General features: G+C 32.0%; 1 protein-coding gene across 2 annotated transcripts in view; it reads right to left on the bottom strand.

Moving 5' to 3' along the window:
* LOC134276487 (potassium voltage-gated channel protein Shal-like) overlaps positions 1 to 19,987 on the bottom strand; it is a 51,497-nt gene that overhangs the window by 12,076 nt on the left and 19,434 nt on the right. For both annotated transcript variants that reach the window (XM_062758737.1, XM_062758738.1), the window contains exon 2: positions 3,823 to 3,985. In XM_062758737.1, coding sequence (XP_062614721.1) covers positions 3,823 to 3,985 — 163 coding nt within the window. The remainder of the gene's footprint in view (positions 1 to 3,822; positions 3,986 to 19,987) is intronic.

The raw sequence follows: 19,987 nt of genomic DNA, 5'->3' as shown, positions 1-19,987 counted from the left end.
CAGACGTGGACAAACATGGACTTTCATTTTTAAAAAGTGGTATCAATTGTCCATGAGGAATAAGTGTAAATCCGTCAAACCTGCTGTGCGCTTCTTATCGTGATTGGGAAATACTGTAAATATATTATATTTAGCGTGTACACTATTTGGCGGAAATTGACTTTTGAACACATTAGCGTAGATTTGAATTAGCGCAGTTCCTAATGATTTCTATTATGTATATAAATGAAAGACATTTAGCATTGTACTTGAATTAGCGGAAATTTATTTCCGCCAAAAAACGCTAAAAAGAATACACAGCAAAATGTAATACGTTTACAGTAACAGAAAAACTCGTAGACAACTCAGTGTTTAAATAATAACCTAACAATTTGTATGAAATATCGGTCAGCATTCAACTTAATGACCATATATAAACCATAGAACATGCCAAACGATGGCTTTATACGAGACTGGTGATATTCTGTTTCACCAACTTCTTTGTCAAAGGCTTCCCTCGTAGTTCCTTTATAATGTTATGATGATAAATTATGTAGTATTTACTTCTTGACAATTAAAAGTCGTCAAGAATTAAAATCTTTCATAAAAAAGAACTATGGCTCATAGTCTTAAAATTTTCCCATTCTCTACAATGACAAGATACCATTAACTCCAAGTACAAAGAAACTGGTTGCCATATATGTGTGTTATTAAAACCAATGCATCCTTTCCTGTTGATCTATCTAGTAGAAAGAATACTTCTAGAGTATTTTCATTTATGCTTTTCATTGGAACACTAAATGAGTAGATTATTAAACAAGAAACTATTAACTATGTACTTCAGAGCTTGATTTTCATTTTCTAGCATCTGTTTCCAAACATTTTATTTCCAACTTGAGGTCAAAACTGTTCTTAGATTTGTTAAATGGGATTTGTAAAAGAAAATTTAAACGTATATGTGTTTTATTGAAGCCAATGCATCCTTTCCTGATTTTGATTTGAAAACTGAAATAAGTATACGACTAGATAGCCATGTACTTATTTTAATCCAGATAAAATCAGTAAACGATAATGGTATCATATCCAAGCTTTTAGGAAAAAAAATACATTTTTAATATAATGTCAAGGACGACATTCAAGAATAAAGGCTTGATGTCATTAATGTATTGTTACTACAAAACAAACAAAAAATTCCATAATAGGTTGAAAATATAATGAAATGAAAGAAAAAATAACGTGTCATATATTCCGGCGTAGAAATGTAATTCAACTTTGTTTTGGAAAATGGAGCATTGTCTCAAAATTTTCAGAACTGATATTTTCAAAGAACTAATGAAAAATGGAGAAAGCGAATAGTATTCAAAATCAAAAGTCCATAAAACAATACAAAATAGGAGCAGAGCAAACATGAACCACTAAAATACAGAGATGTAATCAGGTGCCATGGAGGATTGAGCAACCCCTTTGGACCAGCCGCACCCGCCGTGTGCTCTTTGTTATTATCGGGAAATGATTTTCAATTTTCACCACCAATCTCTGACAGAATGCAAAAAGCTACCATTTAGGTTACCTAGGGTATAATATTTATTGTTATAAAGTTAAAACAAAATCCAAAACAAAAATTATGCTTGGTAACTATATAAAGTTAGAAACTGTTATTTTTTCAACAAACCTTATAACTTTAAACCATACAGTGGAACTTTGTTTCTATAGTTACACTACAATGTTGCAATTAATCCTAATTTTTTTCTAAGCTATATGTACATTTGTATCCGTGTAACAAAGTTCTGACAATGTTAATTTGCCAGTTTTGAATTTTCCATGCTTTCCACTACGAGAGCAAAAATAAACAGAATCTAGCACATATTTGCGGCCATGACAACCATAACTAATTTTTTTTAGAAAAAAATGAATAAACTTTTAACTTAAGGTGAAATATTTCGTATTTCGTATTATTCTATTTATTTTTGTGAGTTATTGATTGAGTTCGATAATGTACGTTATACATGTACTTATCATATTTGAATACTGGGCATTCTTTAGCATTAAAAATGTATTCCTACAGTTACCGTAGTTACCACTTACCTATAGACATTTTCTTCCTAGTTTCTTTAGATCATAAATAGAGGGTTTGAATGTTTTGTTGTTGGATATGGAATTTATTTTACGATAGGGAAAGGAGTCTTCGAATATTTTTTGAGTGCGACGTATGGGTGGCAATAATAATAGCAATTCAATGTTGTCTTACGAATGAAAAATATTCTAAAATACTACCAAAAAAATAGAATTTCCTGTTTATTACACAATTACATTTTCTTTTATCTCTCTTTGCCTCTGCATGTCGCTTTTTAAGGCAGTGTTGTAGATTTTCCGTTATTTCCCGATCATGAAAAGGAGCACACGACAGGTGTGACCGGTTGGAAGGGGTTGCTCACACCTCCGTTGCACCTGATCCCACCTCTGATGTTTTGGAGGTCCGTGTTTGCTCAGGTCCTATTTTGTATTGTTTTATGGACTTTTGAGCTTGAATACTGTTCGTTATATCCATGTATTGCACTGGGACCTCATAGTTGAGCGATCAAAACTCATAGCATGGCATTTTGTGATATTAAAAACATTGTAAAACGGATCTTACCTACATATTTCGGAAGCAATTGGTAGATTTTATCTCAGTCAAGAAGGTTTAGTAACTACCTATATGTATCTTGTAAAGGGCCAGAAATTAGATTTTACTTACTTTGACACCCTAATCTTTTACATTAATTGTGAAAGAATATTACCTTTGTTTAAAAATAAATCAGTTTTTTTACTGTTGTCGATGTAAAAAAGTGGTAAAAATGTATAATGTTTTATGAGAACATTTTGTTTGGTTTTCTTCGTCTTAATTTATATAATTTCAGTAAAGATTCAAGGTAGCTGAAAACCTCACTTTTAAAAACATTTATAGCTGTTATGGAAACTAAAACACATAGAACTCCCCTTTTTAGATGTGTGTTTCTGGTGTCTACTTGTAATAAGAGACAAAATTTAACAACAGTGGTGACCATGCCTGCCGAAAAAAATTATATGGTTAGAGAGAAAAGCTGTGAAGTAACAAGTGAATGATTTTTCTAATAAGGTTTTTTAAAAAAGCATCAGGTATTAGTATTGGACTGGCTAAGTTAACCTTGCTGCTGTGTCTTTCAAGACCATGAAATATTCATTCTCTTACTCGGATAAGTCTTACATGTGTATCGAGTCAGAGACACGATATTGCCATATTGACCCACTAGTTTTCGTGCTAATTATTGCTGTTTCGAGTATCTGGTAAAAATTAAATTATTGATTCGCATACAATTACAGAGCACCATCATATTTATTTAATTATTTCATTTTAAAAATAGAAATACTCGCCCAGAGCTTAATTTATATACAAGCAACCTAGCAATTTTCATTATTATCGCGAAAGTTATCTGCTTATTAAAAGCATAACTAACAGCATTTTCTTTATATAGAAACATAACAGAATTGTGGTGCATTACATGATTTAATCCAAACTTTTTACTAAAAAATCCGTTTAGATAATTTTTCAGTATAATATCAGCTCAACATTACGTTCTTCAAAACTAATAAGTACATATCAACAATTCAATATTATTGTTGAGAAAAACATATAGTTCGGAATATTGACACTGAATGTAGTCTATTGATTTTAAAGAAAGTGCTTTGTACACCAATCCTATAGCAGAAATATGTATTAATCTAATTTTAAATAATTTCAGACACACCTTTGTCTTTTGTTACTAAGTAATTTTTATCCCCTCACTTGAAAACTGTATTCATTTGTTCTTTGGAAATTCATACCTTTTGTGCCTTTCGTTTGTCAGCTCTTTGGTTTTGGTGATAAATTCTGCTGAAGTTGGACACTATGACAGGAACAGGAAGTGCAATGACTAAAACACCGCTCAAGGAACACAAACCACCAACTATTTTTCCGGCAATTGTCTTTGGCACCATATCACCATAACTGAAAACAACAGAAAAAACATTTTTATTGTATTATCATTATTTGTCATTTATTGTCATTAGAAGTTTGGTTATACATAGCCATTTTTCGATTGAAAAGAGAAAATGCTTATAAGTTCCGCTAGCCAAATTTCGCGAAAACAATCTGTGGAAAACATTATGTACTTTTACAAAGAACAGATTGATTCCATGAAGCGAGTTCGCCAGGCACAAACAAAAGGGTCTGCGTTTAATTCCATCAAACAAAGTGTATGATGAATGTTAAATCAGATTGATAAAGGGAAATGTGTAAGTACACTCCGATTCTGAGATAAACAGCAATAAAAATGTAAAAGAATTTGCCTTGGCATCCACCTCTGCCAACAAAATGTACTGCTAGAATAATGTATGGCTTTGCTATCTCGTACAAGAGAAATTCATCGTAAAGGCGACCTTCTTTGTTAGGTCTGCTGAATTAACACTGAAAAGGCTTAATTATAAGTACTACAAATGTTACTTTTTTTATTTTTATGGTCTATGGTTTTGCTTGTGCATATAACATTCTTGTGATTACTTAGAGATGGAACGATTGGAAAGACTACCACCTTAAGTAAAATTTAAAGCAATAAAAAATAAATTAAAAAAACCTTCAGAAATACATACAGATCATACTTATATTTTAATCTTGCCTTTTGTTTTCAATGCAACTTGTCCATAATTAAACAAGTTTCAGAAACAAGTTCGCACAACTCATCGATTTATTAACCAAAACGAAGGCGAATTCGAAGTTCTATTAACCTGCACCAATATCGCAAGAAAGCTCTCGGGAGAAATGTATCGAAATTAATCATTCATCAGGAAAAAAACAGTCTGAATGAACACGTCCTCGACACTGATATTTATCGTATTCAGGTGTGACGACATACGGTGCTACAGGTATAGTGTACAACACTAGCAGGGGGATATCAATCCATGAGCCGCGAGGTCAGATCTTTACCTATATTTTACTATTTCTTGGCTAGCAATTTACATTTGCTAAGAATAGTTTTTGTCTATATTTTCTTACTAAACAAAAACTCAAGCGAAAATTGTAACAGAACCTATCTCTGCATACACCTTTGAGGCAACATAAATGTACTCTCATCATATATATTTCAAACTGTTAATGAATCTAGCAGCCTCTCATGGGTGCTATGAGAACTGGTTATAATTACAATAATGTATATTGGCAAGAAATCAATGCCACTATATATCTAATGTCCGATCTATATATGCAGTATGTACAGTTTGGACTAACTGCATTTATATGTATGCATTTATTAATAATCTAAGAATTTTATGTCACCTGTGTCAGGTTTCTTAATTTTTGAAAAATGATAAAAATAATGATTTAACAAACATGGAAGAATTTTCGATTTTCTGTACAAAATTTTGAATCGAAATTATGGAGTTTGCAGCAAATAAACATTTACTAGTAATTCATATGTTAATTGTACCCTGTCCAGGAGAGTATACATAAAAGAAAATAGATAAAATAAAAGAAACATAATAAAAAATAGATTTCAAACTTCATTGTCTGTATGTTACTTTAAGTTTCAAGGAAATAATCAACATAAAATGAAATGGTCACATCTGAGTTGAATTCGAAATTGAAGTTTATTTTTATCTTCAAATGTTCTTGGCAAACATGACAGAAGTGGAAATTGCATGTTTATATCCACAGCAGATGTTACACAATTACGCAACAGCCTCTTAGATTGTAATTGTTTGCAAACTAGGCCAAAAAAAGTTTACAAGGCAGGTTATCTGAAAAGGGTTAATCTTGACTTACGATATTTGATATGTCAGAATGTTCTTTCATGCATACTTGTGACTCGATATGGCAAATCTTACGGATTACTTCTATGTGTGTTAATGGGATTTAAACAACACAACAAATCAATAAATCCTCCAATGAATGCTGTAATAAATACTTATTGTTTTACTTCCCGAGTCTTTAAAATTAATCTGAGAAAAAAAAAATGAAATATGGAGAAAACTAACAATTATAACTAACTAAAACTAACAAGCTAAAAGACCATTTGAACAATGCAAATAGGGACCAGAGCAAACATGGACCACCAAAACATCAGAAGTGGGATCAGGTGTCATGACGAGGTGAACATCTCTTGCCAACCTGCCGACTGGTCACTGCAGTAGTATGCTCCTTGTCATGATCGGAAAATAACGGAATAATCCGTCGATAATTCAGTGTATAAATAATGGACTAACAATAAGTATGAAAAATTTGATTCAGTGAGAGGTTGTCACTGATGACAAATGCAACGTCATTGTATCGACCATCTATACATGTATTATATTTGATGTGCCCGACTTTAAATAAATATGTTTGTTTTTTTGTTTGTTTGTTTGTTTGTTGTTGTTTTTTTGTACTTCTGTACTTTTTTTTGTACTTCTTTACTTTCTTGAATGTACATTGAATCCTACGCGAAAAACACGAAAAGAAATAGTGAACCGTTGAATGCAGTACTATAAATGAATGTAATGAACTCTATGTACATGTCATTTATTTCAAAATGAAAATACAATTACAATCATGATTATCATTTCTTTCTATATAAAAGAGAAGCGTCCTTATTACAGTTATGGTTAACGTTTAATGTAAAATCTTAATATTTTCCCTAATAAGCGGTACTGACAAATGTCCACTCCATAAAACAACTCTGCTTGACAAATCTCCCATACAATGTCTCCTTTAATCGTAAGGTTTTCTCTTTTTTTTTTTTGCTACTTGATTTGCTGAAATATAGAATTTTAGTATTTCTCCCACTTGTTTGCCTTGCTATAGTGGCATAATTTCGTCGATGGTTTCCTCAAATGCAATATTCCTTGGTTTCATGAAATTAAGTTTTTTTATCATTAAAAGTGACAGTTGAATAAAAGATGTCCATTTTTTAAATAAAATGTTTTGTCAGAACAGCATAGTAAGGGATCCTTACTTTTTGGTTCTCATGACCATGTGCATGCTTAAATATATATACAGTATATTAATCTTATTTCTACATGTATTTAATTTCTACTTGATATAGATGCAAGCATGGTGATTTATTTCATGTAAATACCTATTCTAGTAATAATTCAATCAGAAAGATTGTCAATCCTAAAACATGTGAATTTACTCTGCATTATTTTGTTTTTTTTAATGTTTTTTTTAATTTGTATTTATGTTATTTAAGTTCATGACTGTATGCCGAAAGGGTAATTGTCAATAAAGTGAATCGAATTTATTTGATATAACTTAAGCTTTTTTGTAAGACTTTGCATTAGATTCTGTTCAAGAAGCACCTAAACATTGATTTCAATCCTGTTCTTGGAAACAAAGCTGATTCTGACCAGAAATAAAAAAAAATACTACGACAACAACACAGATTTAAATGTAATAATAACAATTTATTATTAATAGCATTAAGTTCCCCATATAAATTTAACTTAAAGACCTCCAGGTAGTTGAACGGCAAAAATTTAGAGCACACAATCAGAATATCTTCGGTCTATTGAAAATAGTAAAAACAGATGGTGTTGGCCAATTAAAATACCCATACAATTTACATCGTATTTGTTATGGGTCATCGATAAACAATTTTGCATAACTCTCCAAATATTGACTCGGTAACAATCATATTCCCATTATGACGTCAAAGCTACCATGTTCTACAAGAACTTAAGTGGCCCCTAAGGCCCCCTCTATCAACAAAGATCCAAGAGAAAGAACTTGCACAGAATTCTTATGAGATGGCAAAAAGAGACAAAATTCTATATTTGTAACGTTCCGGCGGGTAATTCGATCGCGATAATTGTAAAATACTCAGCCGAGGCTTTCCTACACGAGTAATTGGATTAAACTGCTTCCATCGTGGAATGGATCGGATTACGTTCGTACGACCGTTCTTTTCCTAAGAAGTTATTTTTTATATACACGTGCCTTGCTTCCGTATATACCGATTTTCATGATTAACAGGCTTCTGAAAAACTCGTTCTTTCTTTGTAACGAGACTAATTGGGAGTCAGACTTGGGGCAACTTTCTGTGGATTTCCCGAGACAAAATTCTATTTTTGTAGAATAGTAGAAAGTATTTTCCAAAGTCGGGTCACAAAGGATACACTTACAAACATGCAATAATTAAATTTGAGATGAAACGCATTTTTGATCAAATTATTTCTTGCTCTTATCGGATGTCTTGTAGTAAGGAATCTGACTATCTTGGAACCTTCTTTAATTAATATTCTTTTCTAAATCCAATTCATCAGCAGCTAATAAACAAATTAAACAGGGAAAAAAGAACTAGGTCAAAAATGTAAATCAAACAATTTGAAATGATTTTGATTTGAAAATATTCTGAACTAGACGTACCTTTAATTTTTTTTTCTTATATGCTAATTTCTTACAAGTGTCACATTTAGAAAGCTATTTTGATTAACTTTTAGAACCACTTATATCTTTATAGAACACGAATTTCCACGGTTGGTGTCAAAAGCTTTTCATTGTGAAGAACATAAGATTTTTCATAAGACGAGTAACTGATTGTAGGAAAATGCATGTACTTTGAAATTCATTTTGTTCTGATTTTTTTTTTAACTGCAATGATTTATTTTAGATAACCACTGAAATGGAACACACTGACAGACATAATTTCATGGTTAATTCCTCCACACGTGCATAAAACAGGAGCCATGTGGTACAATATAAACCCCGATTAACAAAATATGCCTCTGACATTTCTCAGCTTCGTTAAAGTGCTTCCCCCATCACACACCACTTAATACATGCAATATTCCGCCTGCTTCACGTTAATACACAGAAGAAAGGCTTTCCAAATGTCAACGGATAAACATTGTTAACCAAATTACAGGTTGTATGCGAAAGCACTTGATATTGTTAGTCTACAGGTTGAAGATAATTGAGCGATGAAATGGCAACCACGCAGCGGCTTATACAGGTATTAAAAGATGTTAAAAATATACAACAAGCCGTACTACACGAAAGGAGGCGTAAGAGATAAGAAATTAAACCAACCCATTTTTTCTTCGGAAATGAAATACTAGTATATGGAGATAACAAACAGTATTCAAGTTCAAAAGTCCACAAAAAATACAAAAAAAGGAGCACAGCAAACACGGACCTCCGAAACATCAGAGGTGGGATAAGGTGCCATGAAGGAGTGAGCATCCCTCGAATAGTTTTTGATGTACTTGTACATTTTCCTTTGGCTTCATCTGATCCCCTCCCTCCATCCACCATTACCTATGTTTTTGTCACTGAATGGTCGAACACTGGCAAATTAAAGGATTAGAAAAATTATCCCAAAAACAAGACCCCACCCAAAAGCAACCTGCAAGACACAAAATAGGATTTTCATGTTTTAAAAGTTAACAGTGGTTTGCTTGTAATTTTCTTTCCACTCCAGGAGTCCTTTTAGACAATTGTTTGTGAAAAGGGGTAATCAAAAGCAAAAACAAATGCAGAATTTTATTTATTATCTTGGTACTTCCAATATCTATATAATTATTATCATGTTAATTTTGTTCTATTTTCACTCATACGCATGTAGTTACAGGCAATTTAATATCAAATTGGTTACGTTTTCAGAGATTTTAAGATACAAACTTTTGTTCGAAAAATCATTTAAAATGTATGTGATAAACTACGAATCAATCATGAAAATATTGTATAATATTTATCATAGTATATAGCTAAAGCAGTCTAAAAAAACAACAATTCGTAAAATAATTGTACTTATGTATTTACTATGGTAATTTTTTAAAGCTTTTCCAAAGGATGTTTTTGCTTGCACTTTGTAATTTTTTTTAGATGCACACCCTGGCTGATAAATTGAAACATCTGTTTCATATTTGGATAAATCACATTAATGGTAAAATCTACCATCAAAAGTTTATGATAAATGTGATGATTTTATCTTTTCAATCGTCAACTTCCTTTATGCAACAATATGCCCCTACTGTTTTACCTGCATGATGAGTTTATATATCTCAGCTGATTCGATGGATAAGAATATACTCTATGTATGAACAATTTTTTAAATGAGGAAAGTTATTGGAGAACAAATTGATAGAAAAATAAGGATATCAGCAGTCTCGTTTAAAGTCATCAATTCGTATGTTCTATGGTCGATATAATGACCTTGTCAGCAAACACAATCTATGATCATTAAGCCAAGTGCAGAATGACGTTTTTCATACTTACTGTAAGGCCATTACTTACACACTGAATTGTCGACGGATTTTCTGTAATTTTCCTATCACGACAAGGAGCACAAGGCGGTAGTGACCGGTCAGAAGGGTACACTCACTCCTCCATGGTACCTGATCCCACCCCTGATGTTTTAGAGGTCCGTGTTGCTTTGCTCCTATTTTGCAATGTTTAATCGACTTTTGAGCGTGAATTCTGTTCTTTCTTTCTACATATTTCATGTATGAAGTTTTTGTATAATAAAATGCTTTCTGTCATAATTTTTAATTTGACTTTATTCTTTGTAAAAATAACCAGTGTTTCTGTCATCAAGCATAATAGGATATATAACTCTGAGAAAAGAAGTTTTTTTTACGAACTAAAAAAATCTTTTCAAGTTTTTTCTATACTGAATGGAAGACATTACAAATGATGGAAAAACTGTTTTTAATGCATGCGTGTGTGTTTTCATGGTGTGGTTGCAGCAAAGATATCCAATACATCGTATAAAAACTTCTTTTTTAAAGTAAGAGGCTAAACTTGCCGTTATTATTTTGTTTTCAGGTCAGTGGGTTATTTCATGCTGCTAAATGCCAGTAATGTCGACATAAGACTGTGTTTAATTACATTGTGAACTTATGTATGAAATAAAAAAACGATCTTGACCTTTGTACATATCGCCTGAATGAGTTTCTATTTACAGATGATGTACCATCATTGAGTGACATTTATAATACCTTTGATACACTCTTAAATTGAATTTGATTCTCAGTAGAATAGAAACAATCGACAGACTTTACCTAGAAGCTAAACACTGGCATCATTTTTTATCCTTGGATGTATTTGCAGTTTCCTTTATTCCCTTGGTACTTAGCAGCACTTATGATACAAATAGGCATAAATGGTGATCATTTTAAACACCGTTTCCTTCAGGATGTAGACATCTAAGTTGGTATTAAAATATTTTGTACCATTTTGCTAGAAAATTAAAGGGTTGCAATTGACCGAATTGGACTCCTTTGATCTCACCGGAAGTGTCTACATTTAAATGAACGCTTGTTTTAAAAGATGACAGAGTATATTGTTGGATGGTAGGTTATTTTGGCCAGAAATATTTAAAATGAATAAGGCGACATTTAACTTCAACAGGCCGAGATACTTGAGCTAAATGGCAGACTTGCTAGCATTGTGGGCTTTTTAGTATAAAGATATAAGATTGTTTTAAAAATTATTTATAGTTAGGTAGCCCCTATCATTGTCTTAAGTTGACAGCTTAATTCAAAATGTTAAGAAATGTAATCATTCAACAAATTGAACATACTTAATTTAAAAACAGAAAACAAACAAACTAAAATACATGTATATGACACTGAAAATTATATCTTAATTTAAAACACTTGAAAAGTCGTTAATAACAGTGTTAGAGTAATGAATTGGGAACATCTGTAGACAAGATATTAAACTTTAATTCTGAGAAACATTAGTTCCAGTTTCAGCTCTAATTAAAATAACATCAATAGATGATAGGATAACCTTAGACGTCTTATTAGAATTGTTTCAATTCGCGTCTTTCATTTAATGAAACATGAAGACAACAAACATGAATCGACTTCAAATTCCATTCAACCATACAAAAATGAAGTAGAGCAAACATGGACTTCTTAAAGCATAAGAAAAGGAATCAGGTAAAATGAAAGAGTTAGTTTTCACTGTCAACCGGTCACAATCGCTTTGAGTTCCTTGTCATTATCAGGCAAATGGGAAAAAATCCACAATTCAGTGTAAATGCAAATAAAGACCTTAAAAAGTTATATGTTGAAAAACATTTGTCAATATAATTTGTCTTCATGTTAAGTTGTATTTGCTGACAGAGTCATTGTATCGACCATCATATAGAATCTGCAAAATGTTAACTTTAAAACGAGACTGTTGATATCCTGAAACCATCATCTTATTTGTAAATAAAATGCCTCATTTTAGAAATCGTTTGTGTAAAAATTAATCTAGAGCAAGCTCTTATGTTTCAAATCAATTATGAGAAAGTCCATACAGAGGTCTTAATGATACCTGCTTACTAATTTCATATAAAAATTGTAGAAACAAATGAAAACTAAAACTCATGCCTTTGATCAAAAGATTCTTTCTAGTTGTACATATGTTACATTTTAAAAATTTGAATTGCCAAAGGTAGTCAATATGTTGTCATATTTTAAAATTTGACAACCTTGAAAATTCAATATATCCATCATAAAACATGTTATGCATGTTATAAATGTGTGAAATGCTTAGTTTACGTATTGTTTACACAGCATTATTTCTTTACAACTGTTACCGAAATCGACATACTGTGTCATCATTAAGTCTGATGTAGATAATCAATGGACGCCTCTCTCTGACTAGTGATACAGAAAAAAAGAAGTAAAGACTATCGGTCTCTAAGTCTGCACTACGAATCCATTAAACTGCCATCACCTGCTGTTATTTCCAGCCAGAGAGCGGGGGAAGACATCGGTCGTATTTTAGTCGGGTTAACCAGATATTGTCCAACTTTACAAGTACAGGGTTGAATTCAGTTTTTTGAATGCAGCTTTTTTCAGATAGAGCTTTTGGTATCTAAAATTTGGACAAGCTCTGAAATTAGTAATATAAATTATAATAACTGATTGATTTCTACTATGGCCATCTTTAACTGAGCAAAATCGCCATGGTGCAGAAAATGCAAAGTCTACAAAATGTCATCTTCGGTAATAATGCAAACTCAGTTAATTCTAAATTAACTGCGATTCCGAGCTAGTTCACGAGCAGAAATGGAAAAAAATATCAAAAATTATTAAAGATAATAAGAGGACATTCAATCACATCCTCTAGTTGGCAAACACGGGGATTTTTTTTAGAGGGTGGTAACATATTTACCTCAGGAATCATCATGGCTGACTTGATGATGACCCTAATTACCGCGGCATACCTTTCGCATATTAAAACCTACCTCCACCCTCATCCTCCCACTATCGCCAGGTTTTTCTTGTTACCAGAAATAAAGACAATAAAAACAATGTCCAGCAATCTGTTTTGTGTTACTCTCCGGCGATAATAACACAAAGACGCCCAAACAAACGCTGGTCAAACACGACGATCAATGATTCGTTCGCCGGACGGATGAAGTGGGTCCATAGCATTGATCTTGGGACGCCAATTCTAATGAAGATCTAAAACACAGCTCGGCTGATGCACTTAAGAATTGTATCAGCATTGGCTGAACTGAAATTTTCCCGAATATTGAATCAAATCACAGCTCCTCGCCTTCCGATACACTCAATATCCACAGAAACAGATTATCTCCTGATAAACGGTACATTTTTTTCAACTAAATGCAAAAATTGAATAATTCACTCTCGTAGGTCATTGCCAAAAAATCTACAGAATGTCGATAATGACGTCATTCATGTTTATTTACTCTTTGATTTTATAAACTGTGTATCTATATGATGGATAAAATTATCAAACTTTTCATGATTACGATACATCGTATTTTTCAAATTCAACTGATAAGTATTATACATGCTATAGTCTTCGGGTTAAGTGTTCACGCCCATGATTTTAAAATATTCTTTATTTTCAACATAATGTTTTGATTGCATATGGCCATACTTGATCAAAAGTAAGTATTTTTTGAAGACTTTTCGAGGAAATCATTTCAAAATAATTATGAGGAAATTTACTCAAATACAACAAACATATATTTCCATTGTGCCTTTAAAATTACTTTCCCCAGAAAATACACACATTAAGAACCTTCTATAAATATAAATTGTACACTAAAGAGTCCTTTTGTTCTTGATATGCTAATTAACACGAAATCAAACTGCAATCTACAGCCAGGTGAGTAAATAAACATTTTCAAATCAATCAAATTATATTAGTATTGTCCCATTTACCCTTACATGTACATATCATTTCTGTCAATTTGAGAAATATTACCAATAATGAAAAGAAGATTACTTTAAGCAACCTTTGTATGTCCATCAAATGAACACTTCATGTACAAATAACTTTGACTGTAAGTAAAGTGTATAAACTTAATTTGCTTTTGAAATAAAAGAATATATTTGTTTGTGTTTTTGATTCTGTCCATCTTAAGAAACGTTTGACATTTTTTTCGGAGAAGTCATTCTGCCAGTCATTGTCAGGGTTTATTTATTTACAGGTTCTACAAGCTTAAAAAGCACTTGTGTCAAATTAAGCATCTTTGAGAAATCTGTTCTCCTGAAATATTTTACACTTACAATCTACAGGTATTTAATTATTCAAAATAATACTAACTCAATAATTTTCGGATTAAGGACATATGACACAAAGTATTTTTTTTCTTTGAAGGAGACTTAATACATATTTCATCTCAGAAGTTTAGAAAAGTGAATAATTCTTTGAATTTTTCCTCCTTAGTCTTGGAAAATGAAATAGATTACTCTATTATTAGTTAAAACTTCAATTAAATAACAAATATGGACAAATCATACTCAGTCAAGGTTTACAGATGAAAACAAATTTCCGAATATGTTAGTTTAGTGCTTAAAGTGTAAAGAGAATTACATAAATATACCAAGCCAAGTACATTTTATGAGAAAATGCAAAATAGTGAAAAATCAGTAGAATCTTTTTTCTATTTTGCATTTCCTCATAAAATTCATCACTCCTGATGAATATTAAGTCTCCTTCAACGAAAAGATTTGTTTGTATCATCTGTCCTCAATTGCTTAAATCAGCATAATAAATATTCTTCACGTTTTTAAAGTAAAGCTTATGGAAATGCTTCAATTTATATACAAGTAAAGAGGGAAAGTCTGCAATTTGCAAAGAGGGTATGATTAAAGACGGAGACTTTAAATGAGAAAAACAACAACGAGAACTTGAAAAGAAATGTAAACATGTGCAAAAATCATTTTCAATGATTGTAATATTCTCTTTGAGAGATGTGTTGCATTTGAAGAAGAGGGATATATCTATATGTATCTTCTGACTCAACATTATCAATATCCTTTCCAAAAAGGTTAAATGAAATATATGGACATATCAAACGAAAAGTCCATTCGTACAATACCAAATCAGGAGCAGAGCAAACACGGACCTAGAAAACATAAGAGGTGGGACCAAGTGAGCATTTCTATCAACGATCACACCCGCCGTGTGCTTCTTGTCATGATCAGGAAAGAACGGAAAATCCGTCATTTCAGTGTGTAAATAATAACCTAACAATTAATATATGAAAAACGTCAGGCAGTCAGCATTTGATTTAATGATAGATTGTATTTGCTGACAAGGTCATGGTATCGACCATAGAACTTACGAAATGATGATTTTAACGAGACTGATATTTTTGTTTCATTAACTTGTTTGTCAAATCACCTAGTTGTATAACATTTTAAGTGCATGAAAAAATCTTTTTAATCCCTTCAGAGCTTGCCTGTCTACTAATTGTGATGTTAAATATATTGTTAAAATAGATTTCAATGGCATATATAGAAAACCTAGCCTCTGGCAGTTTATTATTCCTTCTCGGGATGCTTTGTTTACTATCTTTTAACAGAACAGGGTGTAGTTTTTACAAACCTCTTTGAAAAGACATGGAAAATCTCGAGTTTTACCGCACTTCTGACATCCTATCACACTGTGACAAAATATCAATTTTATTCGACATGAATTATAGTATTGAAAATGTTGAAAATGAAGTTTAAAAGGAACTTTCCATCAGCTTTAATTACTTCATCATACTCATATAAAATAGGACTTGTTTAACTAGTTTCCAGTTATAAAGCATGCAAGAAGATAAAATTCTAAATGGAGTTCTAATCCCGAAAGAAGAAGGGGAAAAAATAAATGTGAATCGATATTGTAATATGCAAAACTGTTTGTCATTTTGAAAAAAAAAACTCCCAATTTCAGGAGGAAGGACAAATCTTTGAATGAATCTTCACCATGATTTAGATAGCTCTGCCTAGTCTGATCAGCATGTATAATAAGTGAACATGCATGCATGTTTCGTTACTCCAGATCAATAAATGTTGCACGTGTGGGGGCATGATAATACCAGTAGGGGTCCAGTCGTGATTGATGCCTGGACGAGGGAGTAAACCGGCTCGGTTAATTAGCTGATTAATTTTCGTTACCTTGCAATTACATGCAATGTCAAGAGATGCAAGCATGCATCGATGCCCAGAATCAATACCGCACACATTTCTTTGAAGCCTCCATTCGGGCAAATTGAGATATATCCAAAGGCATGAGATGCCCTGGTTATTTTAATTAATTTTGGTGGCATCCATTTCGACAGAATAGGCAATAAATCTTTGGGAATTCGGTTCGTAAAGATATATTGCAAGCATTAACAATTTCATCCATATTTCTATATGAACCATTCTTTAGTTGTTCTTTGTGTCACCAGCCAGTGTTTGTCATAGAACCAGTGTACAAGAAAAGTCTAATTGCACTGCATTTAATGATGTTATACATACAATTTACAATGTAAATATAGAGAAAAGTATCATCATTGCAAAGTAAGTTGACTGAGAAATGCATAGAAATGTATCATATACATGTATCGGTGTACAAGAAAAGTCTACTTGCATTGCATCTAATAATTTTACACATGCAATTGAGACAATTTTAAATAGAGAAAAATATCATCTTTGCAAAGTCAAAGTAAGTTGACTCAGAAATGCATCATATGCATGTATAGGTGTACAATAAAAGTCTAATTTCACTGCACTTAAGTATCCTCTTTGCAAAGTTTTGTTCATTTCTAGCTGATATCATCGTTAGTTTGTGAAATGGTTTTATAACTAACCATTATATTGCTCCAATGTCTTATTAAAATTCAATTTGCCTAGAATTTACATGATTGTACGTCTATTTGTACATTGTACCATTCCTTTTTGTTAACCTTTAGTTATAATTTTAAAACAAAAACTTGTCTGATTGCACGTCATACTTATGTGTATATTAAAATTAAATCTGTGAATCAAATCATTTTGATTGCAATGACACAAGAGTACTATTAACTGTAATTCCCGATTCTAAATACACTCGGGACTTTGCATGCTGAAGTAAGCCCAATAATGTACCTAATACACAAATGTTAGGGGATAATTGACAAACACAATAGGTGTATAATCATAAACCACGCTGTGACCTGTTCCCGGATTTTATCGTTAATCAATACGGAATGACAGCATCGTATCCCCTCAGAAAGTAGACATACATGTCTCATATCCCATCACGTGATCTGTGCAACAGCGGGAATCATTAACCCAAACAGACCGTTATAGTGACGTTTAATGTAGATCAATGAAATAAAATATGGATTTGAATGATGAATGAGTTCTTCCTCTGTTGTTCACACGTCAAGTGCTATTATGAAATTTACATAGCTGATTCACATTCAAGGCCATTTTGTTCTGTGTCAGGCTAACAGAGGATGCCATTTTAGCGAAGTGGAATTAATAAATGCACATAAGAACTTCATGTTTAGTACTATGTATTATGAATATGGAAAAACCAGGTCCATGTATATCACCTCTACTACATATTTTAGAGGAAAGGGGAATAGTAGAGAAATGCAAATCATGACATTGGAAATCAATAAATTATTACGTAAACATTGAAGTACAGTAGCGGAAATTTTAAATCATAGTTTTATTATAATTTCTTTACACAACTTTAATAAAAAGACAAAAATTAATATCGCTCTTCAGATAAAGTATCTTTCATTTTTTTTCTTGAATGCAAAACTTCATCATCTGCATATCTGATAGATTTGTTTTCCTTTATATTGTGTGTTTTTAACGTTATCATCCCAATGAATAACTAAAGACATGTATATACATACTAGTATATGACTTACACTATCATATACAAAATATATTCTAATCTATTTCAAAATTTATTTATCAAATCATTAATGGACAAGCAGGTCGGTGATCAACATCTAATCAAATGCACATTTTGAAAGAAACAAACCATATTTCATTTTATCTAAATGGACTGTTTTTAATCACAAGGGTTACTCAATATTTATATGTACTAAAAGCATCTGTGTTGTACACAAATCGAAGCGATTTGATGTGATTTAATACAATTAGTCTAATAATATAGAACAGCATATAAATAAGCTAAATTTCTCGATCGATTTGAAAAGCAAGAGCATGGTTGACGTACAAACCTAAACGAGGCAATCTATTTACAAACAAGTTGATGAAACAAAAATATCAAAGTTTTCAAAGTTTCCTTTCGTAAGTTCTATGGTCGATACTATGGCATTATTAGCCAAAACCGTTATCGTTAAAACCAATGATGACGTCTCTTTTAATTGTTAGGCCATTATCTACACACCGAATTATCTATGATTTTCCCCCATTTTCCCTATCATGAAACACGGCAGTTGTGACGATGGACGGGGAATGCTTACTCCTCTCTGGCATCTGATTTCACCTCGAATGTTTTAGAGTACGAATTTGCTTTATTCCTTGTTAGTTTGAAAAAAACTTTCTCATGAAATTGAACACTTTACGTTATCTCCCTATTCCACTCGACTAAATGTGTTGTATTACTAATAATACGAGTATTCATAATCAAATGATATTAATTTCGAATGATATACAGAAGTTTTCTTGTAAAAGTTCCCACAAATGTGTCTGACATATGATACGGATGAGCAATAAAAATAGTTTTCTCTTGTTTCTGAGATCAAATTCTTGTCGAACAATATTTAGAATTTGTTATCATATTTAATCTCCCTTCACACTGTCACACTGACACTATAACACATTCAGTTACCAAAACAAAAAAAAATTAAATGCGAGAAAATCTCATTTATTGCTTCTTCAGGTTATTGGCGCTGATAGAATATTGGTTTTCTCAAGGATATTTTAGTACATATATATATTCTGCATTATATTCATTTTGACTTATTTCAAGAATCTAAATGGTGTCATGTTTCTACATTAATCACATACAGACTATATGATTATAGAAATAGGATCCACATCGGACTGAAGCATTTAGGTAGACAAACTAACGTCACACGACATATTCCGAGTGTCATAGATTTATGGCAGATTTAGCGAAATATGAGGCCGTTTGCTTAGCCGAGTTACGGTAATGGTAGACGTGACAGTCAAAGAGTGATAGAAAGGGAGACAACCAAGAGAAAAAAATCTCCATTGATTGCTACGATTTGCTGTCTTTTCATATACGATAATAACATATTTTATCGATATCAAAGACAGAGGGAGAAAAGAAAATCGCGGGATCTCAATCCTAATAGAGGGTTATGTTTGTAAAACCGTTTGATCATCGTCGTTAGCGGCAGGGAATGAGAACATTTCTCCCCCTCAATCTATGTTATTAAACACGTTTGAGAGTATCATTTCATAATTCTTGTTTGTGGACTGAAGAGAATTCATCTTTTTGTAAATTTAACGATTAAAAAAAAGGCATAAACGTTGATCGATCATATTCGAAAGAAAATCATTCTTTAATTTTTTTTATCTTTTATAAAACGCAAAAAATGAATCTTTGCGCTTCATTCACAAAACTATTGGGGAGTGTTATCAGAGAGAACCACATGCTGTTATGATCGTCTCAATCATATTTATGTTACATGTATTAAAAATGAGAAAAAATATTGGAGTACAAGCATTCGATGCTCATACGACCTAGTTTAAGTAGGAATTGGCTCGAGGGAAATGAAAGCTCTAAACTGAGAAATGGCGGTTAAGTCTA

Source organism: Saccostrea cucullata, unplaced genomic scaffold (genome assembly GCF_032062105.1).
Source record: "Saccostrea cucullata isolate Sc308-1 unplaced genomic scaffold, CSIRO_AGI_Scuc_v1 ctg580, whole genome shotgun sequence".
NCBI classification, from domain to species: domain Eukaryota; kingdom Metazoa; phylum Mollusca; class Bivalvia; order Ostreida; family Ostreidae; genus Saccostrea; species Saccostrea cuccullata.
This window is presented reverse-complemented; position numbering and strand designations above follow the sequence as displayed.